Source organism: Paroedura picta, chromosome 14 (genome assembly GCF_049243985.1).
Source record: "Paroedura picta isolate Pp20150507F chromosome 14, Ppicta_v3.0, whole genome shotgun sequence".
Taxonomy (NCBI): domain Eukaryota; kingdom Metazoa; phylum Chordata; class Lepidosauria; order Squamata; family Gekkonidae; genus Paroedura; species Paroedura picta.
This window is the reverse complement of record NC_135382.1, coordinates 17837932-17865902: the sequence shown is the minus strand read 5'-3', so window position 1 is coordinate 17865902 and position 27971 is coordinate 17837932. Positions and strand designations below refer to the sequence as shown.

Sequence of the window (27971 nt, the reverse complement as noted above, 5' to 3'; positions counted from 1 at the left end):
GCAACTGGGTTCCACTGTTGTCCATTAATCCACAATTAACTGTCCCTTCACCCCTTGCACAGGCATTTCTTGACTAGCAGACGGGGTGAGGTGAGGACATGTGCAGAAATGTGGGCCAGGCCTGAAATAGGAGGGCTTTCCTGCCTGCTGGACTTCCTCTTGATTTTCTTGGCCGTCGGTCCCCCAGCAACGGGATCGACTTGGGCGCCTTGCTTCTGCTGGCCAGGCTTCCTATGGCTTTCGCACAGTTGTGAGCTCAATGTATTTTCTTCCCCAGGGTTATTCTACCCCTAAGCACACCCCAGTAGGTCAGTCTGAGCTCTGAATTTCCATTGACGGGTGAAGAGGTGAGGGTTCTTTGCTGAGACCTGAATAAACAGCTGGTGACACATAAGAATAAGAAGACCTGTTGCTCATACTCTGTGTGTGTGTGTGTGTGTGTGTGTGTTACAATGCTCATTTTTCCTCAGGTTGCCCAGGAAAGAGTGCAAAAAAAGGGGGGTCCTTGGCCTTGGGGGCCACGTGGAAAGCCAGACTGTCCTTCTAACCCTAAATCAGAGAGGGCCACTGGCTGCAGAAATATGTGGGGACCTAGGCCGTGTTCAATGCCGGCAGAGCCAAAATGTGGCTGCAAAGAGATGCCTCTGAGTCCTGACCTGGAGGGTGCTTGGAGCTCAGGGTCCCCAAGGCAAGCAGTCAAAGGCGGGAGGCAGGCGGGTCAGCATCGGCACCTGCCCTGGCCAATCCCCAGGTTCGAGGCCTCTCAGCAAGGGTTTGTCAGTCACAATCGGCCCCTGAAGAGGGCGCATGGCCCGTGGAAGTTCACCAAGGCTCAGAACACGGATGCTCGCTGTTAAGTTAGTGTCTCCCTGCAAAACCCTGAGCTGTTATGTCAGGAGGGGGATATTCAGACCAGAGAAGCCACACAAGGGGTGGGCTAGTTGACTCTGACCTGCCCTGTTGATTCTTTGCTCGACAAGATCCCCCCTCCCCCCCCCCAGCCTGTGATGCTTAGAAAGGGCATATTTGGGGGGGGGGGGTTGTTAACATGGCATGCCTTCAGGGCCACCCTGCAGAGGGCTTGTCTCTGCTATCCGCCCTTCATTCCTCACCGAAAATTCAAGGGATGTAGAGTGATAGCAAAAATAAATTTGAAAGCGGGGGTCAAATGGTGCAGCGTGTGTCAGATGAAGCTTTCCCCCCCCCCCCCTGCAGGACTGAAGGCGTGCGCCGGGTTCGAATTCGCCCCTCCCCCCCCTCGCCCGTCAGCTTCCAAAGCAACAGGTGCACCCATCAGCCAGGGTGGAGCAAAATAGACGGGGTGTTTCCCTCCCCACCCACTTCTTTTCACCCAGCCTCGAGGAATGCGAAGGCCGCTGTTTTCGTTCCGCGAGGAGGGACCCGACGGCAGACTGGTTTTTCCTGGTGGGGTGGGGGGCGGGGCGGGGCGGGGCGGCGATGGGAGCCCGGGCGGGGAGGAGGGACGGATTGCTGCGTCTCCCCTGCTCGGAACAAGATGGAAAACAAATCTCTTCCCCCCCCCCCCACACACTTTTGGACACACTACAGACAGCGAGCTGGGTTCCTCCGGGCCCTTTTCTGCCGCTGGCTCCGAGGGAAAGGCACACTGCAGTGGCTGATGGCGCTGGAAGCGTGGAAAAGGAAGAGGAAAATCAGAAGTCAAAGCGAGAAGCGAGAGGCAGTGCGGAAATCGACATCGACGGCACGTCTCCTTGCCGCGGACGGCGGCTTGGCTGCGGGAAGCGCCATCGGGTCGCGGCCGGCCTCCTTTCCAAAGACTGACCCTGTTTAGCTTTTGGTGAGAGAGGGCTGCCCCCTGCCGCCTTCCCTACCCCTATTGCAGGTGAACAAGCTGTAGCTCTCCAGATGTCCATGGACTACAATTACCATGAGCCCCTGCCATTGTAGTCCATGGGCATCTGGAGAGCCTCAGCTTGGCCGCCCCTGCTCTCTTGCCAAATTATTGCAGAAAACAAAATCTTGGATTCTGGCCTTCCTGTCTTTGTAGGATTGCCAGCTCTGGGTTGGGAGATTCCTTGAGATGGAGCCTGGGGAGGACAGAGAGTAGGATATAAAGTCATAGAGCTCATCCTCCAAAGTGGTCATTTTCTCCCAGCGAGTTGATCTTAATCAAGTGTGATAATGGGGGATCTCCAGGTTCTACCTGGAGGGTGGCAACTCTGTCCTCTTTCTTTTGGGGGAAGCTTTCTGATCCACAGAAAGACCAAAAGGGAACAGAAACCCAACCTGAAAGATCAAGCTGGGAACCCAAAGGTTGAGCAAGTTGAAAATCAGAATAAAATAGAATTATTTATTATCTAGTCTAGGGCATGTAAACAGGGTTAAACATTTCAAACAAAAATATAACTGAAGGCATAAATCCACGTCTACAGCAACCTATGAACCTGTGCAAATGAAATTTCCCATGATAATATCAGTGGCAGCATGTGTTACCACAGATGTTGTCACTGGGAATTGTACCTGCAACATTTCACTGGTTGCTATAAACGTGGATATATGTTTTCAATTATATTTTTGTTTGCAGAGTTAATCCTGTTTACATGCCCTGTTTACATTTATTTTAATTTTCAGCTTGCTCAAGCTTCGGGTACCTAGCTCACTCAGTGACCCACTCCAGTAAGGTTCCTATGTGCGCAGCCCCTGGCAAAGAAATGCCCCCAGCCCCACTGAACAACAGTTTGGGGAGAGGGAACAGGGGATGAATTCAGTCCCCCTGGCATAACAGCTGGTCAATAGCATTTTAGCCAGATAAAACACCTGCAGATGCCTAGTGAGGCCAGTAGGGGGAGAATTCCTCTCCCAGATCCATCCTTTCCCCCCCTTCCCCTGTAATTTTCCGGTTTTCCCGCCTCCTTCCCCTCCTCTTTCCTCGATTGGTTGCAAGGCCACTCGTTGCACGGTCCCTGATTGGTTGGAGTTGGTAGGCAAACACACTGCTAGGTGGCCGGTCATATTTGACTATGTCATGAAAGGCCATTTAAACAGAGAAGAGCACATTTCCTGCAAGGAATGTTTGCTCTCAATACTGTTGTTGCAGAGTCATGGAACAGAAGTCCTGGCCGAGCCTGCGAAGACCAGACAAAGGGGCTGCCCAAAGCACCTCTGCACCACTGTTAGGCTCCCAGGGCAGCTATACGCTCTTCATGCCCAATTGGAGATTGCCTCTACCAATAAAACAAGGGTGTCCTCAGCGAAGCAAGCCCCCTGGTGCTTGTCCCCATCACCCAACACCATGCCCAACTTAAAAGGAGAAGTCTGAGGAGGCTGATCACCAGATCCATGGCCTGGCATGGATGGATAGCCTCAGTTACAACAGGAGCTATCAAGTGTTCTAGGGCAGGGGTAGTCAAACTGCGGCTCTCCAGATGTCCATGGACTACAATTCCCAGGAGCCCCTGCCAGCGAATGCTGGCAGGGGCTCTTGGGAATTGTAGTCCATGGACATCTGGAAGGCTACAGTTTGACTACCCCTGTTCTAGGGTCTTGGTCACACCTGCTGGTCAGGTTGATATGGACTCCTCTACCAGCAAGTTCCAGCTTCTTGAGATCTTCAGATGGGCCTGAGGTCAGGTAACAAAATTCCACACCACATCTGTTCCTCCTACTCTATCATACCCACACACCACTCCGATAGCGTTCACACTTCTGAAGGTCCCAGGCCACACCAATAGCCCTGCTCCATTGTCTCTCACCAATGCTTCCCTTGTGCTGACTCTCCAGATTTGCAGCCCCAACTTGGTGGAACAACCTCTCCCAACACAATCAAGGCCCTATCGGAACTCAGACAGTTCCGTAGGGCCTGCAAAATGGAGCTCTTCCGCCAGGCTTTCAGATGAGGCCAGTGAGAGGGACCCCACTACAGTCTGGTCCCCTGCCAGGCAACCTTGACATTCTGCATGTTCCTAACCGCTACTGTTAACCCTTTCTAATGTTTAGATTCAAGTGAGTAGCCATGTTGATCTGAAGTAGTACAACATAATTTGAGTCCAATGGCACCTTTAAGCCCAACAAAGATTTATTCAAGGCGGGAGCTTTCGTGAGCATGCGCTCTTCCTAAGACAATGGAACAAGGATCATAAGAGTGTAGGTATAAGGAAAAAGTAAATTAGCAGCAAATTAGTAAGCTGTGTCATAACATCCAAATTATGCAGTGTGATAATTCTTTGCTAAAAATGCTAATCGGTTCCTTGGGTTCAGTTGTAGTTCACAAAAACATTGGAGAAATAAAAATGTCAAGGTTAGTAATTCATGGCAGACACTTTCCCAGTTGTGAAAAGAAGGAATTAGAAGAGATTAGTTGCTTGTCCCACCCATCTCCACCCAAGCCTGGAAGCATCGCCACAAGTGAGAAGCTGTGATGAGCTTGTTATCCTGTCCTGAGACCAGAGAGTTAGATTCTGAATTACATCACATACTACTTACATCACATTACAGTCACATTGCCCAAATAAAATAATACAAAAATAAAACAAAAAGAATTGTTGTTTGGTTGTGATTGCCCAAAAGCTGTTGTTGTTGTTGTTAGGTGTGAAGTTGTGACCGACCCATCGCGACCCCATGGACAATGATCCTCCAGGCCTTCCTGTCTTCTACCATTCCCCGGAGTCCATTTAAGCTCGCACTGACTGCTTCAGTGACTCTATCCAGCCACCCCATTCTCTGTCGTCCCCTTCTTCTTTTGCCCTCAATCGCTCCCAGCATTAGGCTCTTCTCCAGGGAGTCCTTCCTTCTCAGGAGGTGGCAAAGCTGTTATAACTGCTTATACCTTTTGTTCGTTCATACATTTCAAATGTTTCAATGTACCTTCCATTGGGTTCTATGTACACTGCCCCAAGATGTCACAGTGGGATATAAATTGACCGAATGAATGAATGAATGAATGAATGAATGAATGAATGAATGAATGAATGAACAACACATGCTTCAGTGTGCTACTGCTTACTTTGCCTCTGCAGCTGCAGTGCTTCAAAGGCTCCTAAATGGGACACCAACTTGGTTTTGCCAACTCCTGTGACCACGTTTTCAGCCATGGTTCCTGTGAGGCTTTTCCTCCCATTCACACATATAACTTCCCCCCCCCCCCCGCCAAACGCCTGTCTTCCTTACCCCCCATACTCTTTCCCTTCCTGCACCTTGCTTCAGTGCCAGATCGGGTTTGGACACCAGCCACGGCCAGGATTACGTTTATCTTCTAACTACAGAGATCTGTTCCCCTCTGGAGGATGGGCCGCGTGATGTTGTAACCAGCGGAAGTCCCCTCCCTCCCCAGGCTCCGCCCCCAAATATCCAGGAATTTCCCAATCTCAAGTTGGCATCCCTAGGGCTGCCACACCTTGCTGGTCTTGCAGGTGATCTGCAGAGTAATTGACCAGGCTGCTAGCCATTAGGGTAGCCAATTTCCAGGTAGTGAGGGAAGAGGGAGGAGAAGCTTAGTCTCTTGTTCACCTCTTCTGGCGCGATGAAATGTTTTCTGAAGAAAGGAATCTTTCCTGGAAATAGCTTTCATCAGTAGCTATTCAAAGCTTACTTTTTAAGGATTTGCCAGTCTGGACACACTTGAAGTATTGCTGTAAAGACTCTTGAGTCAGAATTAGTCACATTACAACCTACATTCTTTCCTATTGAAGAAGAAGAGTTGGATTTTATCCCCTGCTTTCCACTGCCCGAAGGAGTCTCAAAGCGGCTTACAATCACCTTCCCTTCCTCTCCCCGCAACGAGCACCCTGTGAGGGAGGTGAGGCGGAAAGCGCTTCTGACAGGACTGCTTGATCAGAACAGCACTATCAGGGCTGTGACTAGCTCAAGGTCACCCAGCTGGCTGCATGTGCAGGAGCAGGGAATCAAACCAGGCTCGCCAGATTAGAAGCGGCCGCTCTTAACCACTACGCAGTATTTTACCAAACTTAAAAAGCAAAAGGAAGGATTCATGGCAGGTTTCCCATATGCAAATACTCGTAATGCCAACGCAAGCAGTTTCTCACTCGAAGGGTGGGGGTGGGGAAGAGTCAGTCTTGGAACTCTGCCATGGGATGATGTATTTGTCTGGAAATCGGCCCAATTACACCGGGCACATGTTAAGACTCTCTGTGCCAGATTTCTGCTCTATGGGACAAATGGCCTGCATTTTCATCTGCAGAGATTCATCAGACGGAGTTCTGTTTTCCCTTCCAGTTACAGGTATTTCAGCTCACGCAGGGTCAGAGGTGTGTGAGCAGAAGGGCACCAGCCCAAGAGATCTTGGCCCTTGGTCTGCAGCCTCTGGCCCTGGTGACCCACTCCAACCAAAAGTGGCTGTTCTATTTTTATTTTCATTCTTGCTGGCCGTTTGGTTTCCGGCCTGTGGGCACCTTCAGAATTCTGACACACAGCAGTGGGTGTGGCCACAAAATGGCCGCCACAGCTGACCTTTCGTCCCACCGCAAAAATCTGTGTGCCATGAAAGCAGTTTCTCCCTAGGCTACAATTTTAAACATCTGCACAGCCCATCAAATTTCTAATGGCTAATCCAGCCTTTCTTGACTTTTTTATCATTGAGAAACCCTTGAAACATTCTCGAGGCTTCAAGAAACCCCAGAAGTGGCGTGATCATGCAGAATATGACTGAGAAGCAGAGCTGGAGACACGCCCACCCAGGGCCCCTCCCCCTCCAGGCCCATCATTGGCCATTTTGGGAGGGAGAGGGCGGGTCAAAATGTCCATACATGGTCATATCACCCAATATGTGTTTAACAAATGTTTAGAAGATTTTTAAAAATTAACTCTCACATTCAAGAAACCCTTCCAGGGCTATCAAGCCACTCCAGGGTTTCACAAAACCCTGGTTGAGAAAACCTGAGCTAATCAGGAGGTTTCCTGAGCAGAAGTCCTTCCTGGCATCACCCACTTCCTGCAAACACTTGGGCATGACTCCGATCAAAATAATGCTGATGTACCTGAGCAAGCCGTTTTGACTCCCCAGTGAGGAGAGAAATTGGACAGGAATTCAACAAGAAACAAAATGCTTTCCCAACCAGGGTTGCTTCATTAATAGAGCTGCAACCAGAACTTCACTATGGCTTCACTTAGAGCATCCCAGATTTCAAGGCGAGGCTTCTGCTGTACAGTTGCTTTCTAAAAACAACTCAATCCATCAAGGTTTGAAACAGTTGGAACAGTTTCAAAGCAGTGAGAGGGATCCAGCAAGCCACAGTGTCCAGCCTTGCAGCTTGCGTGACACGAAATTTGGCGGCAAACAAAGCTTTTCCATGTCCTGCCGCTTCAGGCTAGTGTGAAATGTGTAAGTGTGCGTTGTGTGCCGTCTTTATCTCATTAAAAACAGTTGCAATCCTGTCCTTGGAACTGGAATGGAAAACCTGCTAGTGATATCACAGATGCTAGCCAGTAGCCCTCCCCTCTAGCTGACTTCGTTGGTTCCAACTGAATCAGGTTGAAACCCACAGAAGAGTTGTTTCGTTTCAGTTTAGAAAATTGCCCCAAGACATTAAAAAGCTTCAGTTGTACAAAATGCAGCGAAGGCATTTTTCAAACAGGCTGAATGGCTCCCCAAAAGATTACTTCTGCCTTTGCCCAAAGGTGTGGTTTTGCTGGAAGGAGGAAGAAAGGGGGGCAGGGAGCTGTTCATTTTTATTTTAAAAAGCCAGATACAATAATAACCTCTAAGGAAAAAAAATATTGTTAAGGCTAGTTGGAACGTTCAGGAGGGGTTGGGGAGAGAAATGTTTACTGGCATCATCTGATTTCATGCACTAAAAACTTTAAACATTTCAGGGAAACATAACATGCAGGATTGGGTGTTTTCGTTTCATGAATGGCTCTTAAAATGAGGCCACCTCCTTTCACAGCTGCCTTCTCGTGCCAGAAAGGCATTGCTTTCGGGCCATGTCATCGCTTGGGAACCTCAAGAATCGTACTCGGGAACACGCTGCCGGAGAATAACAACCCCCCTTCCCAGAAAGGTTCCAAGTCTGAGCTCTGCAGAAAAACAAGTGCTCAGTCATTTTGGCTGGAGATAATCTAACCCTCCGAGAAAGTTGTTTACCAGCCTCACGGCACTGGCAACGGTTTAATCACATTGTACTCTAGTAGATTTGTTCTTTGTTAAGAGTTGCAACTCGGCTCTCGACACAGGACAATTGGAGGCCTGGTTCATCTGTGCCCATAATATTGCAGGATTCTCTGTGGACGTCTCCTGCGAGTGGGGATTTGAAGGTAAACAGCTCCAGCCGGAAGAGTGGCGTTTTAAAAGGGACATAAAGGCAGCGCAAATGCTCCATATGGAAAAGAAAAGGAAGGACCCCTCTCTCCTTCCCAGTTGCAAAAACACAGAGGCCAGGTCCACTTCCTCAAAACTAGCCATGCAGAGCTAAACATAGGTTCACTTTTTGGGATTTAGGATGTCGCCCCATTTAGGATTGCACTATAGAAAATGAGAAGAAGGTGTTTTTTTTATACCCTGCTTTTCATTCCGGCTTAAAGGGAGTCCAACATGGCTTACAAAAGCACCTTTCGCTTCCTTTCCCCACAACTGACACCCTGTGAGGGAGATGGGGCTGAGAGAGCTCTAAGAGGACAGCTCTACAAGAACAGCTCTAAGAGAACTGTGACTGGCCCAAGGTCACCCCAGCTGGCTGCATGTGGAAGAATGAGGAATCAAACCGGGCTTTCCAGATTAGAAACCACTAATGTTAATCCAGATTCCATGTTGGACACAGAACCCTTGATGCTGACACTTGACAGAAACATGAGAACTCTTCATCCACAGTTTTTTTGGGAGGCAGTACCCATGAGCAGGACGTTCTGTCCTTGGGGTGACCTTCATAGCCATGGATGAAGGATGCTGCTGAAAAGGGCTCATGAGAATTGTAGTCCATGGACATCTGGAGCACCCCAGTGTGGCCAACCATAGCCTTATACCCCACTGAAGTCCCTCCCCTCCCCATACCCTGCTCTGTCCAGCCTCCACCCCAAAACCTTCAGATATTTCCCAACCTGGAGCTGGAAACCTTACTAGCAAGTGGTCCTTCACTGCCCTATTATGGTTTGGGACCCGAGGAGCTGAAGTCCTGCGTGCCTTCACATCCGCTTTGGAAGGCCTGCTCTGGGGGCCTAGTCTGCAGAACACATGGCAGGGGGTACCCCCAAAAGGCCTTCTCCATGCAGGCACCATAGCCATGGATCACTTCCTGGAGAAGCTCACCTGACACAGGTTATTTATTTTGTTGCCAGGAGAAGATACGTCAGTTAGCTTTGGGCTACTGTTAATCTAAGTTATCTGTATTGTTTCTGTTCTGTTTCATGTGAACCGCCCTGAGCCTTTGGGGAGGGCGGTATACAAATATAACAAACAAACAAACACTGTGCAGAATTCATAAAGCGCTCTTCTGCAACTTGCCAGTTCTGTCCTACTTAACTTCTACTTAATCTCTGCTTGAAAGACAGGTCGATGATGCCCTTCCAGCATTTCCACTGCTGTCTTTCTTTGTTGGTTTGACTTCTGTTTTGCCGACCGTTGCTGGCATCTATCTGCCGCCATAGCTGCTGCTGTTCATCATCTTTATGATTTTTTTTAAATTCAGATTTTCATGTTTATCATGTTTCTAGCTCAAATCTCTGTAATGCGTTTCTTTGGTTTGATCGTTCTCTGTGTTGTTGGCCCAGTGAAGGCGAAACAGAAATCTCATAAATTAGTCAACAATCGCCAAGGCTTCTTGGAGTAAATGAGTGGCTGGTCATGCCGGTCCGAAAGATATGTCCACAGGCCGGTACTGACCCAGACTGCCAAGCACTCTGAAAGGCTGGGCCTATCTATGCAGGAGACGCTCCCTGGCTGCAGATGGCGGTTCAAATCTCCAGCGCCTTGGGCACCCACCGGATTCCCCAGAAACACGGGCTCCCGTGGGAGGCTGGCAGAAGCCCCGCGGCCTCCATCGGCCTCTTTAAACCAGAACATTTCCCCATAACCAAACTGCAGCTGAGACGCTTTACCTGCTGCCAACTGGGTTGGGGAAATCCTGGAGATTGAGGGGTCATGCCCTTATATCCTCCGTAGGATATAAGGCCATAGAGTACCCAACAAAGCAACCATTTTTTTCCAGCAGGGCGGGTCCCTGTAGTCTGGGGGTCGATCGTAATTCCTGGAGATCTCCAGGACTGACCGGGAGGCTGGCAACCCTCTCCTTCCTTTCACTTGTTTTCTCCTTCAAAGGAGTAAGGGAGAAAAAGAGAAAATTCCATCCAGGAGGCTTTCACTTGCACGGGGGTGGGGGATGCGGGGATGGGGGTGGGGGCTGTGACAGAGGGCTCAGACCTTTTTGGTTTCGGCGCACCTGCACTGCGATTTCTGCAGAGAGAGACGCACCCAAGCAGCAGCCGCCTTCTCCCCGGCTCCGCGCTGCAGAGATCCGGAGTCCGGACCTGGGACACTTAGGGTGGGAAGGGAGCCCGCCCGACGGCAGCGAGGGCGCTGGAGCTTCCGCCCCGAACTCCGGCAGGGGGAATGGACGGGAGACTGTGTGTGTGTGTGTGTGTGTGTGTGTGTGTGTGTGTGTGTGTGTGTGTGTGTGTGTGTGTGTGAGAGAGAGAGAGAGAGAGAGAGAGAGAGAGAGAGAGAGAGAGAGAGAGAGAGAGAGAGATCTTTTAAAAGCAACACTTGTAGGCGAGCCAGCGGCCGTAACGCGAGACGGGTCTCACGGCTATTTCAACGCACTTCTCTTCAAGCGAGGCGGAAATTTTGCTGGGAGAGGGCTCTAAACGAGGGTGAAGGGCTCCCGGGCCAAGGACCTGCAAAAGGTGCTTATGGTTTCCCATTAAAAGCAACAACCACCGCTGGGAAAACATATGAAATACAGGAAGTGATTGGCCCGTTGATATTTTCTAAAGTATGAAGCCACGCTGCGAGACCTGGCTGGAAAGCTGTCTGTTTGAGCGCTCTGCCGTGGCCACCTTGCAGTACAAAAGCTAGCATTTCAGGGAGTGCAGACTTACACTGTTCAGCCTGTGTATAGCCATTGATATACAGGGAGTGAGCTGCTAGGCTTCATTCTAATCACTCTCTGCCTCCAAATGCACTAGTTCTCTTGGCTGTTTGGATTAACACAAGGGTACCCAGTGTGGTGCCCAGGGATGCTATGACCCTGGCACCTGTTCTGGTGCCCACTAAGTGTTCCTGGAAAGTCGCTTGGGCCAGGTGGGGCTTCGGATTGACTGTTGGAGATCTGCCACCACAGCACAAGGATCGACACGGTGTGACCAGGACTGGTTTAAGGTTTTGCAAGGCCCATAGCATTGCAACCAATTGAAGGATTTGCAGGGCCCTAACAGAGCACAATTATGGTGGTAGCAGCCAGACTGATAGAGGGAGTCCCCACAGTGGAAAGGGGTGTCACTCTGAGGGTCCCTAAAGAGGGAAGAAAGAGGAGAGAGGCTAAGGCCCTGATCCATGGGGGAGAAGGCATTCTGCAGGGCCCTTGGACTAATGTTTGAACTGTGCACCCTCCAAATAAAGAAGGCATGCAGCTCAAAACAGATTGGAGCTAATAAGTGGCTCTCATAGGGAGGAAGAATGAGAAGAGAAAACAAGCCCCAGTGCTCAGTCTTAGATACTATTTCTTGGCTTCATTTATACCCTGCTTTGATCCCCAATGGAGACCAAAAGCAGTTTACAATATTCTCCTCCATCGCATCCACTGAACGGCCTGTGAAGTTGATTAGGCTGGTGACCAGCCCAGGGTCCACCAGTGAGTTTCCATTGCTGGAGATTTGAACCGGGGTCTCACAGATCCTAGATCATGGACAGATCATTATTTGATAGGGTTGTGACACAAGAGACCTCAAGGGTAGGGTTGACAGGTCACTCCGGGCCACTGGTGGGGGATGGGGAGGTAGGGTTGTCAGATCCTGGCTGGGAAACTCCTGGAAATTCGGGGGTGCAGGCTGGGGAAGGACAGAGACCATAAAGTCCATAAAGTAATTCCAGTGGATCCCCAGTTCCCACCTGGAGGCTGGCATCCCTACTCAAGGATGAGAATCAATTTTATGAACACTCTAGAGATTTGCCATCTGGTTGGGATGGCAACCAGGATGAAGAATTTCTGGACTTCTTGAATCAGGAGGCTGAGTGGACAGAGAGCACAATGGCGGAGAAAAGCTAAGCCAGCGGAACTCTAGCACAGGCTTATATTGGGGCCTACTCTCTAGCAGTGGTGGTGGTGAAGACATATGATTTTTCCACTACTGGCTGTGCACAGAATTATTTAATGATGCTGCTCCAAGTGCTAAGTGGCTTTTGTGCAGCCTGCACGCTGAGCACATAACACCTAGGCTCTTTAATGTGTTCTGGGATGAATACAAAGAGCTCAGTCAGGACACCACAAATTTTGTTAAATTTGTTAAATTTTGTTAAGATGCTTCTGGACTTTTGCTATTTCCTATTGCTACAAAGAGCTGGCTTTGTACTTTAGGATCGCCTTCACCCGTGCGTAGCTACCAGCAATCTGAGGTCATCGGAAGGGGACCAGTGACCAAGTCCATGGGGACAGATCTTCCCGGCTGCCAGGCCCAAATTTTGGAACTCCATGCCCCATTAATTAGCATTGCCCCCCAGGTCCCTCCTGGCCACCAACAAAGAATAGAGGGGGTAGGGTTGCCAGATCGAAATTGAGAAACTCCTGCAGATTTGGGGATGGCGCCTGGGGAGGACAGGAACCTCAGTGGGGCACAGGGCCATAGGATACATCTTCCAAAGCTTTAATTTTCTCCAGGGGAACTGACCTCTGTAGTCTGCAGATGAGCTACGGACCCCAGGGCTGGTACCCACACCCTCTGTTAGGCCTTCTGATGACAGTTTGCATTTCTGTTTCTGAAGGCCTTTAAAAACTTTGTGCCTACCCTGGTATTAAATTGTGGCTTTTATTGTAAACTTTAAAAAAATGTCGTCCCCCCAATTTTATAATTATGGTCGTTATGCTGATTACGGCTCCCCTCAGGCAGCTCTTCGAATTGGACTGGCGGCATATAAATAGCCCAAAGAAACCTCAGCTCCCGTGCAGCCCTCTCCCCCCACCCCCCAGAGCTCATTTACATATGCCAACCATATCTTCTGATGGGAAAGTCCCTTATTTCAAAATGCTAAAACTGCTGAGTCGGAAGGCTACCTCGCTTAGCTGAGGTCTAAATCAGGGGGTAGTCAACCCGTGGTCCTCCAGATGTGCATGGACTACAATTCCCATGAGCCCCTGCCAGCAAATGCTGGCAGGGACTCATGGGAATTGTAGTCCACACACATCTGGAGGACCACGGGTTGACTACCCCTGGTCTAAATTATCTCCCCCATAGAGACACCGTAACCCCGTAGTACTAATGGCTTCTTTATTTCCCTCCAGTGGTAACATCTGTTGTATGATTTTGGGATTATTCATTCATACCGATACCTTATGGGGGAGAATTATATCGGGAACATAAATGGGTAATCTGATGAAGAAGTATTAGGAGGTGTTTTCTGTTGGCGCTTGTTCCTGAACATGCCGGTGTAGCCCATGGGTGCGCACTAGGAAGCTGGCTGCTGTGCTCCTCCCTAAACGCAATTCAAGGGACATGCCTCTCCACCTATGCCGCCCAAAAGCCTTACACTCCACCAACACCAACAAACTGGTGATCCCTAGCCCCGAGGATCCTGGCTCTATAGAAGCAACTCTTGGTTGGCACTTCAGTCTTCCAGCGGCAAACATGGAAGAATAGATCAGTCTTTCCTGAGCTTTGAACTAGTATTCTTGTCAAAGGACACCACTGGACACCAGTTTCCTATGCGCCTGAGTCAGTGCTTGCACATGAAATCGGGGCGGGGGAGAAATATCAGTGTGCATTCCTTGATCGTTGCTAGCATAGGTACCCTGGGTCTAATCCTGGCCTTGCATTAGCCACCATTGTGCAACAGAGAGACAATGCGAGACAAACGGTTTCGAGTGGGAGGATGAGGTTAGAGCTGGGTTTTTTGTACCCTGGTTTTTACTACCCGGAGTCTCAAAGTGACTTACACTCACCCACCCTTCCTCTCCTCACAACAGACAACCTGTGAGGTAGGTGGAGCCAAGAGAGCCCTGAGGGAACTGCGATTGGCCCAAAGTCACCCTGCTGGCTTCTTGTGGAGGAGTGGGGAATCAGACCCCGTTCCCCAGATTAGTGGCCACTGATCTTAACCACACTGGCTCTAGCTTGCTGAGCCAGCCAGAAATAGATCTTGGGAAGGTAGAAGATGCCTCAATGAAAGCATTAACTCAGCGTACTGCAGCAGTGAACAAGGCAAACTGTATGTTAGGGGCTATCAGAAATGGAACCGAGCATGAAATAGCCCATCTTATAATGCCCCTCCACAGATCTAGGGTGCGGCCTCCTCTGGAATCCAGTGTACACTTCTGGTCGTTGTATCTCGAAAAGGACGTAGCAGCGCTGGAAAAAGTGCAGAAGAGGGCAACCAAGATGACCAAGAGCCTGAAGCACTCAATGGACCATTGGTCTGATCCAGCAGGGCTCTTCTGATGCTCTCACGCATGTGCGCACGATCCCTATTTGCTCCTCCTCCTCCTCAAACCCTAAAGGGAAGCCAGGCCCAGCCTGACGCAAGGTGACAAATTAATGCCACTAGTTGCTCTTTGGGCCACGGGCTTGTTGCTAAGCTGATAACATCCAGCCAACAGCTGTGCTTGGTTTATGAGGCCATCGTGACAAAATACTAACAATATCTGTCTGTCACATATGAGAAAAGGTCTGGAGGTGCTGGGACTTTTCAGGAGGAAAGATAGCTAAGGGGAGACACAGTAGGTACTTATGCAATCATGCAGGTGGCAGACACAATGGACTGACAGAGCTGTTCCTCCCTCTCCCGTAATGCTAGAAGCTGGGAGAGCCCAGTGAATTCTTGGGAAATGGGTTCGGGACAGGCAAATGGAAACATTTCTTGACACAACTAGTTAAACGGTGGGATTCGCTGCTGGTGGAGGGGAAGGGGCCGGATGTTGGTGGTGGTGCCCCAGAAAGCTTCCAGATACCTGCTGGCCCCAAAACAGACAAAAGAGGTGAGTTGTTGTTGTTGTTCCTAAAGGCCGAGGAAGCACTGGTGTCCACCCACCTCGTGTGAAGGCTGCAGCCAGGGAGCGATGTCTTGGCAGATCCAGGAAAAGCTTTGCAGGGAGTTTGGGAAGGAGCACACAAAGCAAGACAGATTCTAGAGTAACCCTCTCCCCATTTCCAGGTGGAGAGGGGGGCATCCATCCATCTTTGTCATATACCTGCAGAGTGAGGCCAGCTCTGCTCCCTGCAGAAAGCAAAACCAAACAAGATGGGGGCTGCTGTAGGTGGTAGAGAGAGCCAAAGTTGAGGAGGCACATGGTGAGTATGGGTGAAGGAGGGCCCCAGCCGGTACTATCCTGGTGCCTGGAGCATCTCCTTGGGCTTGGCCTTCATGAATGGCTGTCTTCATGTTGCAAACGTGTCTTTGTCTAGCATGTCTGAGTGTAAAGAAACCCATGCATTCAGATGGGGCTCAGGGCTGCCTGCTGAGCATGTGTCCAGTGGCAAAACCCTATTTCCCTTGAACTCTCTCTCTCTCTCTCTCTCTGTGATTAGACCTCTGAGTGTGCGCCTTCCCACTCTTAGCGGCTCTGCTGTCTGGCCCACCTGGACTGTTCTCGAAGCTCCTAAACCTCATCTCCCTGCAGCCTGGAGAGATGGGTTCAACTCTCCCAGGTTGTAAACAACTTGTGCTGCCTCCAGTGGCCAACCTCCAGGTGGGGCCTGGAGATGGCCTGCATTTACAACTGACCTCCAGATAACAGAGATTGGCTCCCCTGGAGAAAGTGGACTCGATGACATTGTCCCTCCCTGATGTTCCTCCCCTCTCCAAACCCACCCTTCTCAGGCCTCACCCCTCTGAAATCCCCATCAAGATCTGGCAGCCCCACTTCTGCCACAAACAGGAATCCAAATGCAGCCAGAAAACTCTCCCCATCTTCAGCTCCCGGCAGCGGATGGGCAGAGAAAGATGGCTAGGTTTCCTGCTGCCCAGGGAACTCCTTGGAGACCTCCCTGCTCACTGCCCCTTTGGATGCTTTTCTGCTCTGTCCTCCCTGTTTGCTCACCAGCCCCATGGGGGCGGGGCACACATCTGCCCCAGCTCATCTCCTGCCGATTCCTGGGCTCCTTCCATCCTGCCCCACCTCATGTCAAAGACCAGCCAGGAAGACCTTCATCCAACTCCACCCACCCCCGACCATAATCGGGAACCCAGTTTTCCTCCAGACTTATGTTACCGGAACTAATTTTGCACATCCAAAATGCACAAGAGGCCCCAATACTGAAGACAACCTTCCCTTTCCTGGAAGACACGTCTTTCGCACTGAGCAGGGCAGTGCCGAGGCATGCCCTGTGCGGACGGGAAGTGAGAGAGCGCCTGGTGCAGATGTGTTTCGTGGAAAGACACAATGGAGGAGGGGGGGGGGCACCAGTCAACCAACAGTTCCTGAGAGCCCCGAGGCACGTTTTCCTCCGATTCCCACAAGGATGCCGATTTCTGATGTCCGGGAAGAATGTCCCACCCTCCGAAGGGCTCACCACCTGTGCTCAGACACGAGTTCCTGATCTGGGTGGGTCTCCGGATGGGAGTCACACTGGTGGCTGCAGGCAGCCTGGGCTAGGGTCTGAAAGGGCTTCACAGGAGCCCAGGCTATTTCCTTAGGGGCCTTTGCACAGCACCAGAGGCAGCAGTGACCAGAACACCAGATGGGGGGCAGTGGTGTGCGTGTGTGTGTGGGGGGGGGGGGTTGTTTGTAGCCGCTGCCAGGGGTCCAGGCCCTAGAGGGAGCGGGTGCGTGAGCTCTTATCACCAGTTCAACACCTCCCAGTCTGCAGTCGTGCAGCAAGGGAGGCAAGTGGGGGGGGGCAAGGAGGGGCCCTGGCACCCCTCCACGGGAGTTGGGGACGGGGCGCGCCGCTGGCACCTTCCCAGTTCGGGTTGCCCACTGCGGCGTGGGAAAGTCCTGCAGACTGCCCCGCGGAAGGAGGACGCCGGACGCCCTTCAGCCTGCCCTCCGAAGCTCCCGCGCTCTCCAGGGGGTGATCGCCCGGAGGTTGGCAGCCCCAGCCGCCAGAGTCGCTCCCGGAGGCTCGCCGCGCGTCCGCACCGCCCAGCCGCCTCCCGCGCCGTCTCCCTCTCGGCCGGGCCACCTTTACGCGGCGCTGGCCTCGCCCCAGGCCGGAGCGTTGCGACGGGGGCGGCGCCCTGCGCCGGAGCCAATTGTGCGCCGCCCCCATTTAAATCGACGGCCCGTGTCAATCATTTCCTTCTCCGTCAGCCTCCCTTCAATCGCCATATTGGGCAAGTGGGGGAAAGAGGCTCGGTGCGCTGCGGGTTCGCCTCCTCCGTGTTGCCTCGCGCGCTCCCTCCCTCTCCCCCCCCCGACCTTTTACGAAAACCTCCCGCCCCCGCCCAAGCCAAGCCCCCGCCAGCCTCCCTCCCTCCCTCCCTCTCCGCCTGCCTGCCTGCCTGCCTGCCTCCTTCCTTCCCTCCCAGCTCTGACATCGGCCCGCGGCTGGCACAGCGACGCTCGCCAAGGCTGCCGCCGCTCGGCTCGGCTCTTCTGCAGGCGGCTCGGCGACGCAGCAGCGGCGGCAGCGGCGGACTGGGCAGAGGTGCTCCGGCGGGGCGTCCCGCTCGGTTCGGTTCGGTTCGGCTCCGGCCCTCCCTCGGCGGGGCCCGTCGGTCTCCGGTCCGCCTCGCCTCGCCTGGCCGGCGGTGGCTTATGCAAGGCGCGGGCGGCGGCGGCGGCGGCACTCTCTGCCTGCGGCTCCCGGTCGACGCGCGCTCGGCTCCCGCGCCGCCCCTGCCCTCGGCCCGCCCGGAGCCATGTCCCACGTCCGCCTCTCCAATGGCAGCCCGACGCTGGAGCGGATGGAAGCCCGGCAGGCCGACTACCCCAAGCCGTCGGCGTGCCGCAGCCTCTTCGGCCCGGTGGACCACGACGAGCTAGCCCGCGAGCTGCAGCGGCACCGCCGCGACCTGGCCGACGCCAGCCGGAGGAAGTGGAACTTCGACTTCCAGCGCCACCAGCCCCTGGACGGCAGGTACGAGTGGCGGGCCGTGGCCCAAGACGCTCTGCCCGACTTCTACACCCGGCCCCCCCGGCTCCGCCGAACCCCGGCCCAGCCCGACGGCAGCCGCCGCTCGCTCGGACGCGCCGCCGAAGAGCCGCCCAGGAACGCCGTCGTCGCCGCCGCCGTCGTAGCGCCCGCCGAGCTGGGCGCCGGACCCAGGAAGCGACCCGCCGCCGACCCCGACGGTAAAGCGCCTTCCTCGCCCTGCTTCTGCTCCCCCGGGGGTTGTTCCCTTGCGCAGTGGATCCCACCGTCTTGCCTCCTTGAGTGGCCAGCCGGATGCCTCGGAAAGCCCCCGAACCCCCTGGGCATGGAGCCCCCTTATTCAGACTCGGCTTCTGCAATTCAGCGGTAGACTGCTTCTGAACCTGGAGGCTCCATCTCCTAGCTCCGTCCGACCTCCCTAGAAAGCCAGTAGTGAGCGGAGCTCTCCACTCTCATCCCGGACTGGCTTCGGTGCTCTTCTTCCAAGAAGTTTAGGGTCATGATCCTATTGGCAGAGGGATTGCTAGCTGGCTGTCCCATAAAAGGTGGCATAAAACCTGCCTAGAGGGGCTGCTCCGGAAAGTGGAAGCCCTGTTAAGGATGGACCCCCAAGACTTGGAATTGAACTTTGGGGGTGTCTTGAAATCAACAAGCACTGACTTCCAAACAAGATTTGGGGCAGGGGGGCCCATTTCAGTGGGACGGCCCTAGCCAGAGGGAAGCTGGGCTGTTCTGGGGTTCAGCCCTGACAAAACCTTTGGGACAAAGCTGGCTCAAGACTACAGGAGGCCTGTCAGTTTATTCAGGGACTCGGGACTCCCTTGCTTTGGGACAGGTAGGGCCTGGGGGAGAAAATCAGTGCTCAGAATTTCTTAAGCCAGTACAGTGTGACCCAGGCAAGGGGGAGAACAAGCCATTTGAATTAGTGTCTTGACCAAGGCAATGGAGGGGCTGGTTGGGGGCCAAACCATCTGCTATGTCCTCCACCCCCATTGCCCCCCCCCTATCCATAATGCTGTGACAAATGGGCCATGCTTAATGTCTGGGGAGAATGGGAGATTTCCCCTGAGCTGTGTTTCTCCGGAGCTCCCTTAGCACTAACCTTGGCGTGGATCACAACACTGAGCAGCAAAGGTATTTTTTTATAAAATATGTTTCCCCTACTTTATGGGTGTTTTTCTTCCCCTAACTCTCCCCCCTCCCATCAGATTCCTCTCATCCAAACAAAAGAGCCAATGCAACCGAGGTAATTCCAGAAGATTCTCCCAGTGCCAGCTCAGTGGAACAAACACCCAAGAAATCCAGCCCGAGACGGCATCAGACGTAGATTGTTTATTCGGTGGGTTTCCCTTCCTGCTCGCATCTGGTTGAAAGTTGTGTCGCTGGCAGGAAAGGTGGGGGCCGTCTCCAAACGCCCGTCCCTGCCAGGATTGGCGCTGGGAGAACGCTCCGGGGGAGCGAAGGGCTTGGGTCAACCTTTCCTATTTGCACGCTGGGTTTCACTTGCTGCACAGCTGGCGCGTTTCGAAACGGAGCTGGGGGTGGGGGAGGTGGGTCTTGTTTTGCTGCCTTAAACACACCTGTGGCCTGATCCACCCCCCCCCTCACCAAAACCCGAGGTTTCCGTGGGAGTTGAAAGCAAAGTTGCACAACTAAGGTGGGCTTGGGAAAACAAAACCGGGCTGCGTGAATGTTAATCAGCCCGCTGAAAATATTTGTTTGATGACTGCGCTGGCGCTCGAACGGCAAGAAAGCAATTTCCTCTGGCTTGGAGCTTAAGAGGCTTGTGAAAGGGAAGGCCTTGCTTTGCCAAAACAACGGCCCGGTTTTTGCTACCCCCCCCCCCCCCCAGAATGCAGACCTTTGCCAAGGGGAGATGCTGTCTGCTCTCCTTAAACACCGCTTCATGCTTGGTTCTGTTTACTCAGAAGCAGGCTACTGGGTGCAGGACTGCACTCCTGTTGATGGGGATGAGAGATCCGAGGAGGGTGTCATAGTGGCTGAAACCAGGTGGGCTTGTTGAAAAACCTTACATTGTGGGCATTTCCTCCTGGCTTTGACTTGAGGGTGATGCCAAAAGGCCTTGGCAATAAACCTGCAGCTCGGGGCAGGAGGATGGGAGTTGCGGGTCCAGGCAGGGAGCTTTCCAGAGCCGGAACGTTCTCGGAAAGTTCTCAAGTCTCGATTAGCAGTTTGGTTGAAGAGCAGAAGTTTGAAACTGGACAGTGGGAAGAAACAACTCCTGCTCCCCAGAGGAGCAGCACATGTGTGAAAGTTGAACTACTACTAATTGTTTACTTGGATATTGGAAAGGGAAGTGAAAGCATTTTGGTGGACCAATCCCATTAAAGAGGGGCGTGAGGCAGGCTCCCTCCCCCACACTTGTTTTCCGTTCCTCCCCTGCTCCTGGAAAACAAGAAAGATGCAGCGCATTGCATTTCTGAGGGGGTGCCTCCGTCCCAACGTCGCCGCATTCCACCTGCGGGGACCTGCGCCAGCTTTTCCGTTCCAAAAATGTTGTTCCCCTGGCTGGAACCGGTGGGTTGGGCCATGGAGCTGGGCCACGGCCCTTCCCCCTCCTCTCCAATTGTACCTTCCTTGCAGGCTGATTCGGGTCTCCTGGCTCGGGAATCTCTCGCCAGAGATGGTGCTGTGTAAATAAGTCAAAGACCTGACAGGCTGTGGGCGGATCCTGCCAGAGGTTGGAGGTTTCTGAGATCCAGAGTCTGGTTTTATCTGGCCAGTTGAAGCCAACTACCTCTAGCAGAACTTGGGAGCTCTACAGTTTTTCTCCTGCCTCGCTAGAAGGGTGTTCTCTTGTTGCATTGTCAGTATGGGCCAGGGATGCCAGCCTCCAGGTGGGACCTAGAGGTCCTCCCCCCTCCCCTGAATTACAGCTTATCTCCAAACTCCATGGAGAAAGTGTCTTGCTTTGAAGGGTGGATTCTAAGCATTGTCCCCCACTGAGGTCTATGTCCTCCCTGGACTCCAGCCCAAGCCTCCGGGAGTTTCCCAACCTGGATCCAGCAACCCCACGCCTATGGGCAGGGAGGACCCGGCAACCCTCCATCGGGACACTTTGTCCCATAACTTTGAAATGAACAATTGTGTCCCTTCCCAACTTATGTGTTTCCTTCTTTAATTGCAGAATCCAGAAGAGAGTCATTTCCTTGTTCGTTGGAGGCCGTGGGTTTGCGAAGCAAGGGAGATGAAGAGTTCGTAAAAGAAAGAAAAACGAAAACATATCATTGTTTCTCCATGGGATGGAGGACTCTTTGCAAGCACTGAAACAAATCACACCTAACACTAAAGTCAGGCACTCATAAAAGATCTGCCTCTTAAAAGCCTTGGATGTAGCATTCTGCAATTAGGAGTTTCCTCATTTGCTTCATTGTACTACCTGTGTATATAGTTTTTACTGTATGTAGCACATCAACCCCTGCCCCATCCTCATTCTCGCCCCCCTTCTCTCTGCCTTGGTTCTTGGAAGGTTTGGGAATAGTCCAAGGTGATGGGTTTGAAATCTGCTTTCTCAAACCAGAAAGCAGGGGATTTGTATGGGGGGAAACGGACTGCGTTTTTAAATGGTTTCTAAGGATATCCCTATCTCAAAGGAGCCCAGAATTTTTCCAAAACAAAATATCAGTGCATTAACATGGGCTATGGCAAAAGGACAGAATTTGCTGGTGGAATTTCTCCTTGTTCAGGGCACATTCCTACAGGAAATTCTCCTGCCAACCCCCCACCCCACAGAATGAATGTGAGTGTGGAAGAGCACACTAAGTTCTGTGGGAGAATACTGCATGGGATCCTGTAAATCTGTGCGCAGGATCTCTGTTTTGATTATGTAGCAGAATAAAGGGCTGTTTTTTTTTGGGGGGGGGCTTTACATTTCTTTCTCTAATGTTATCTATAATATTTTACATAATTTCAAAAATAATTTTGAATTCATGATTGGAATGGAAAGGGAGGGGCAATCAACAGAGCCCTGATTTTTTTGCCCTCCTTTCTTCTTGCTCACTTCTCATATCTGCAGGTGGGTAAACAACAACAACAACAACAACAAAATAATACATCTTTCAACAGTATTTTAAAATTTTCCTGTATGTTTTTTTTAAATAATTAATTTTTGAAATGTACCTGTGTACATAACTTTGTAAAGACACTGAGAAAATTATACTAACTTATTTATGTTAAAAGATTTTTTTAAAATCTAGAATAAGATATTTTCCCATAAAGCCAAAGTGGCAGTTTTTGTGTGCGTGCGTGTGTGTTTGCATTTGTAAATGCTGTTTGGTAGGGTTTTGTTTTAGTTTTGGGTTTGTTTTTTTGAGGGGGGAATTTGTTAATTAATATGGCTGTCCTTATATGATTGCAGACTGAGCCAAGTTTAATATTTTTTTTATAATGTGTGAAAACAGTTGCCAACTGATATTGTTTTACATCAAGCAATCAATAAAGAAAACTGCCATATATAAATATAAATATATATATTAAATGACATTGCTGTTGTGTAGTTCATAAATCCTAGTGCTAGGGTGGGAAGGGGGGGGCTGTCCCCCCCATTTCAAAGTTCAACAGGAAAATCTTCTACTGTTTGCTTGCTTTCTCTTCCTGTATTTCTTTAGTGATGGATGTGGGCGGAAGTCTGTTGGAAAGCTAAGAGGGAGAGGAAAGGTAGAATACATTGCTGGAACTTGCTACTTTTCACCTGGGAAAGAACTCCCCAACCACACATCCCCTCCAACTATATCCCCCCAAAAAGCATGAAGGAAACATCACTTGCTTAGCAGTCATCACAGTTCATGGGAGAGGAAAGTCCACAGTTTCTCCTGCAGGGGCCTAGAACCCAGAGTCAGGATAAAAGGGCAGGATTAAATGCGAGGAACAAAATGTGCAATAGCCATCATTTCCTTGGGATGCACACCTAGCAGGAATAGAGGCCCCAAAACACTGCTCTGTAACTTCTGTGGAATCCTGGAGGAGGCGACTGTATATGTGGCATCCAATAGGACTAACAACTCCCTCGTTGAAGGGATTAGATAGGTTTTCTCTCTTTTAAGACACTATAGGCTTGGCCTGGACGCAGACCTGCTGAGGCGGCTGTAGGGCAGCAGAAATAGACTCCAGTTCGGGAGGAATAATACCAGTCTTACGTTGCCCTTTGAACTTCACAGCAAATAGATTCAGCCGGGAGAAATGTGCTCTTTGACACCTCCCCGGGGTCACTTGTGAGTTGAGTCACTATGGGACTTGAGAGCTGCTGAAACACTTGGCGCCACAAGGTGGTGAGTTCATTTTCTTCGGCCTTTTGGGTACTTTTGCGCTGGTGAGGTTAGTTCTCACCCATGGATGGACAGGTCAAATAATGAAATGGAGGGTGTGTGTACATGGGAGGGGTGGGTGGGGGGTGGAGGTGTGCCTGCATGAAATTACCTTGGCAAGGCTGGCTTAAAACACCACATAGGTGGACTTCATTAGGAATGTTTTTCTCATTCTTCATGGAATTGGCTGCTGGGAAATCAATGGCATGTCCCTGTGGAAAGAAGGAACCTGGATCCCCTTTGGGCTTGTATTCTCTTATTTAGCGAAACAAAACGAGGGCTGGACAAACAGGTCTGAAGATTTGTCCCCCTGATCCTGATGTGAGCGGGACCTGCAGGCGTTTGGGCATCCCTGCTTGAGAATGCTCAAAGCACTTCACATTTTATTAGTTATGTATGTTTATATGCCACCATCTCCAGCACAGCTGGCTCAAGGCAGCTCAGAACAAATAAAACTTACAAAATAAAACAAAATCCCCTTCCCAACCCCCATCAGTCCTGATAACTCCCCATCCAGACTATTCTTCTGGCTCCAGGGAGATGGTCAGTGCTACACTGGAGGAGGGGTAAAGGTAAAGGTATCCCCAGTGCAAGCACTGGGTCATGTCTGACCCTTGGGGTGACGCCCTCCAGCGTTTTCATGGCAGACTCAATACGGGGTGGTTTGCCAGTGTCTTCCCCAGTCATTAGCATTTACCCCCAGCAAGCTGGGTACTCATTTTACCGACCTTGGAAGGATGGAAGGCTGAGTCAACCTTGAGCCGGCTGCTGGGATCGAACTCCCAGCCTCATGGGCAGAGGTTCAGACTGCATGTCTGCTGCCTTACCACTTTGCGCTACAAGAGGCTCTACTGGACGGGAAGACCTCCCTATTCCACCAAAGGCCTGGCAGAAAAGCTCTGGTTTACTGGCCCTGCAAAACTTTACAAGCTCCTTCAGGGCCCTCAGCTTGTCCAGGAGTTCATTCCAGCAGGCCGGGGCCATGACCAAAAAGGCCCTGGCAGACTTTGCATGGGCCGCGGATCGAGGCCAGGCAGACTTTGCATGGGCCGCAGATCTGCTGCCTGTTTGCCTGCATGGGGTGTTAGACGGTCCCTAAGGTACACGACACTGTGAATATCTTTAAAATGCTTACAATAATACTCACAGGTATGTCTATCTCCTGGGTTGAGTTACAAGGGGAATAATGGCAGAGATGAGGTTTGAAACTGGGTTATCCTGGCCCTGGTTCAGGTTATGTACTTTGGTAGTAGACCAAGAGTGGATTTCACAATGTATAGTTTACATTCAGGGATAAAATGCTCCACCTAGCTTAGAGTACTGCAGCACACTTTACGTGGGGCTACCCCTGGACAGAGTCTGAAAGCGGCAATTAGGATAGGAAACTGATGGCCGTTCTGACTGAAGTGGGTCATCTCACCAGTCTTGTCCTGCCTACACCCAACCCAATTCGAGAACAGATTCTTTTGTACCCCGCTTTTTATTACCCAAAGGAGTCGCAAAGTGGCTTACAATCCCCCACCCTTCCTCTCCCCACAACAGATACCCTGTGAGGTTGAGCAAGCTTCGAGAGAACTGACTGGTCCAAGGTCACCCAGCTGGCTGCATGTGGAAGAGTGAGGAATCAAACCCAGTTCTCCAGATTAGAGGCTACCACTTCTAACCGCTACACCAAGCTGGCTCCCTTTGCTTCCAGACCCAATTCAGCATGCCAGTATTGACCTATAAAACATTATACGGCTTTCAGCTTGTGCACCTTACATACTGCCTTCTCACATAGGAGCGTATGTGACCACTACGATCATCTCTGGAGGTCCTGCTTTGGTGGCCCTGCCAGCTGAGATTTGGTAGGTCGTGGGAAAGGGCCTTTCTGGTCGTGGCACCCAAACCGTGCAATTCCCTCCCCAGGAAAATGGCTCTAGCCCTTTTAATTGCTGTCTTCCACCAGTGGTTGAGGACTTCTCTGGTTTGGCATCCCTTCTGCAATTCTCACTCTTCTTCCTGTTTATGCACCTGGTCTTTGCTGCTTATATATCTATGTGTTTTTGTACACGTCTTAATATTGTTAATTGTTTGCTGTCTTGAGTGAAAAGGTAGCTTCAAAGGTTTCATATAAATAAATTACAAATAACAGGATGCAGTACCGGCCCCGTCATCTGCTCCTGGATCCGTTGACTCCCACATGCTGAATAATGCCGCTTCAATCCACCTTGCCACTGGGTTTTACCGTGCGAAATGACACGATCCAAGGATGCAAGGCCAGAACAGTGACTTCCACAGATGGTAGAATAAAATCAGAGTCCAGGGGCACCTTTAAGACCAACAAAGTTTTATTCAAGGCGTGAGCTTTCGAGTGCAAGCACTCTCCCTCAGACGAAGAACTCCCTACATGACAGCGGGAATATATAGCAAAAATTAATTCTGTTACATTAGTAAACTGTGTCACACATCCAAATATAGCCATATGATAATTCTTGGCCAAAACAGCCAATCAATCCCCTGGAATTCAGTTGTAGTTCACTAAAACATAGGGGAAATAAAACTCTGACAGTGATCAACAGCTCCCGCCAGAGATGTTGTGAGTGCTCATTTCATTTATTTATGAGTAAAGAAAGAGGGGGGGGGAGGGAACTGCCTAACACATGGATAGTCAAACTGCAGCCCTCCAGATGTCCATGGACTACAATTCCCATGAGCCCCTACCAGCGTTCCCTGAGAGAGGCTCATGGGAATTGTTGTCCATGGACATCTGGAGGGGCGCAGTTTGGCTACCTGTGGCCTAACACAGGGGTAGTCAACCTGTGGTCCTCCAGATGTTCATGGACTACAATTCCCATGAGCCCTGCCAGCGTTTGCTGGCAGGGGCTCATGGGAATGGTAGTCCATGAACATCTGGAGGACCACAGGTTGACTACCCCTGGCCTAACACATCCAATGAACAATACAATAGGATGAGCGATACAAACTTCAAAGACATTAGGAGCAACAATGTGAACGATAAATAAATCATGAAGTTACAGGAGGGCATTCTTGTCAGTCCTCAGTAGATTGGCAGAAGTTTCCGCCCCAACTAGGATACAAGGCCAGAACATTCGCCCAAGGCAAGATTCAAGTCCAGGGACTACTACAGTGCAGTACTTTAGGCCTCTCTTGGGTCAGGACCTTTATTATGAAGCTAGGCTGCAGCATTCTCTCTCTTGGTGCAAGACACAGCAGTGCTCAGAAGACACACCAGCATTTTGTTGTACGCTGCCTGGGAATGACAGGGTTAAAGGTGCAGGAGGAGGGCTCGAATTCAGCCACAAGGCCCTTGCACTCAAAGGGTAGGCTAAGCCTCACACACCCCCTTTAAAAGTAGTTTCTGCAACTTATTTGCCCGGCAGGTCTGGCCCAACTTTGAAAAACCACCTTTTAATCTCAGACACTTCTGCAATCGTTTCACATCCAAACATCTCAGCGTCAGGCGTCCGTCCGAGCTGTGCCTAACCGGCAAGGCAAAGCTGTTGAGGCTAGAGGGGCACCTCTGGATGGGTTTGTGGGACAAAATGCAAGTCCAGTGGCACCTTTATGACCAACATGTCATCAAGGTATAGGTTTCCATGTGTATTAAATTGTTGAGTACGAATTTAGTGGCTTTAAAGGTGCCACTGGACTCCCAGATCCCAGAGGCCTGTTTAAGACCAACACAGCGACCCACCTGAAGTTTGTGAGAACAAGTTTGTGAGAAGCTGGCTCAAGTGAGGATCGAAGAAAAGCTGGGTTTTTGTACCCTGCTTTTTACTACTTGAAGGAGTTTCAAAGCAGCTTATAATTGCTTTCCCTTCCTCTCCCTCCAGCAGACACCCTGGGAGGTAGGTGGGGCTGAGAGAACTCTGGGAGAACTGTGACTGGTCCAAGATCCCCAGCAGGCCTTATAGGTCTCAAAGGGGCTTACAATCGCCGTCCCTTCCTCTCCCCAGAGCAGACACCTTGGGAGGTAGGTGGGGTTGAGAAAACCTTGAGAGAACTGACTGGTCCAAGGTCACCCAGCTGGCTGCATGTGCAGGAGCAGGGAATCAAACAGAGTTCTCCAGATTAGAGGCCACTATTTGTAGCTACTACATCAAGAAGCCACAAGGATGTTACTCTGCCTTTTGGGACAAGCAGAGACCAGCGGCCGTTCTGGGGACAGTTTATTACACCATAACAGATTAATCCACATCATGAAATGCCAAAAGATCCGTGTTCTCTGGGCCCTTTCCCCGTCCAGATTCCCCTCAGCAGGGGTCAAGTTGGGCATCGAAGGCCCGAGGAGGCTACCAGGCCAGTCTCCCGCTGCCAGGAGCCTAGCCCAGGCAGAAAATCTCTTGGCATCGCCCTTCTTCCTGAAATGGGTGGGTGGGTTGTGGGCTTACGCCCAGAGCCCGAGGGCAGACGGGCCGCGGAATCCATCCTGAGCGTGAGAAGGCAATTTCCCCCCCAGGCGAGACCCTGCAACGG

At 51.2% G+C, this 27971-nt stretch overlaps 1 protein-coding gene across 1 annotated transcript; it reads left to right on the top strand.

Moving 5' to 3' along the window:
- Window positions 1-17698: 17698 nt before the first annotated feature.
- On the top strand, window positions 17699-22669 carry CDKN1B (cyclin dependent kinase inhibitor 1B). The gene is made up of 3 exons (XM_077310099.1): window positions 17699-18368; window positions 19377-19507; window positions 21317-22669. Exons 1-2 carry the CDS (start codon window positions 17936-17938, stop codon window positions 19493-19495), a joined length of 552 nt encoding a protein of 183 aa, XP_077166214.1. The 5' UTR covers window positions 17699-17935; the 3' UTR covers window positions 19496-19507; window positions 21317-22669.
- The last annotated feature ends 5302 nt before the right edge of the window (window positions 22670-27971 follow it).

Bases quoted from the DNA above. Each gene is read 5' to 3' on its own strand.
- CDKN1B (XM_077310099.1), top strand. From the start codon at position 17,936: ATGTCCCACGTCCGCCTCTCCAATGGCAGCCCGACGCTGGAGCGGATG. The intron at 18,369-19,376 runs GTAAAGCGCCTT...CCCTCCCATCAG, and splicing joins ACCCGCCGCCGACCCCGACG to ATTCCTCTCATCCAAACAAA.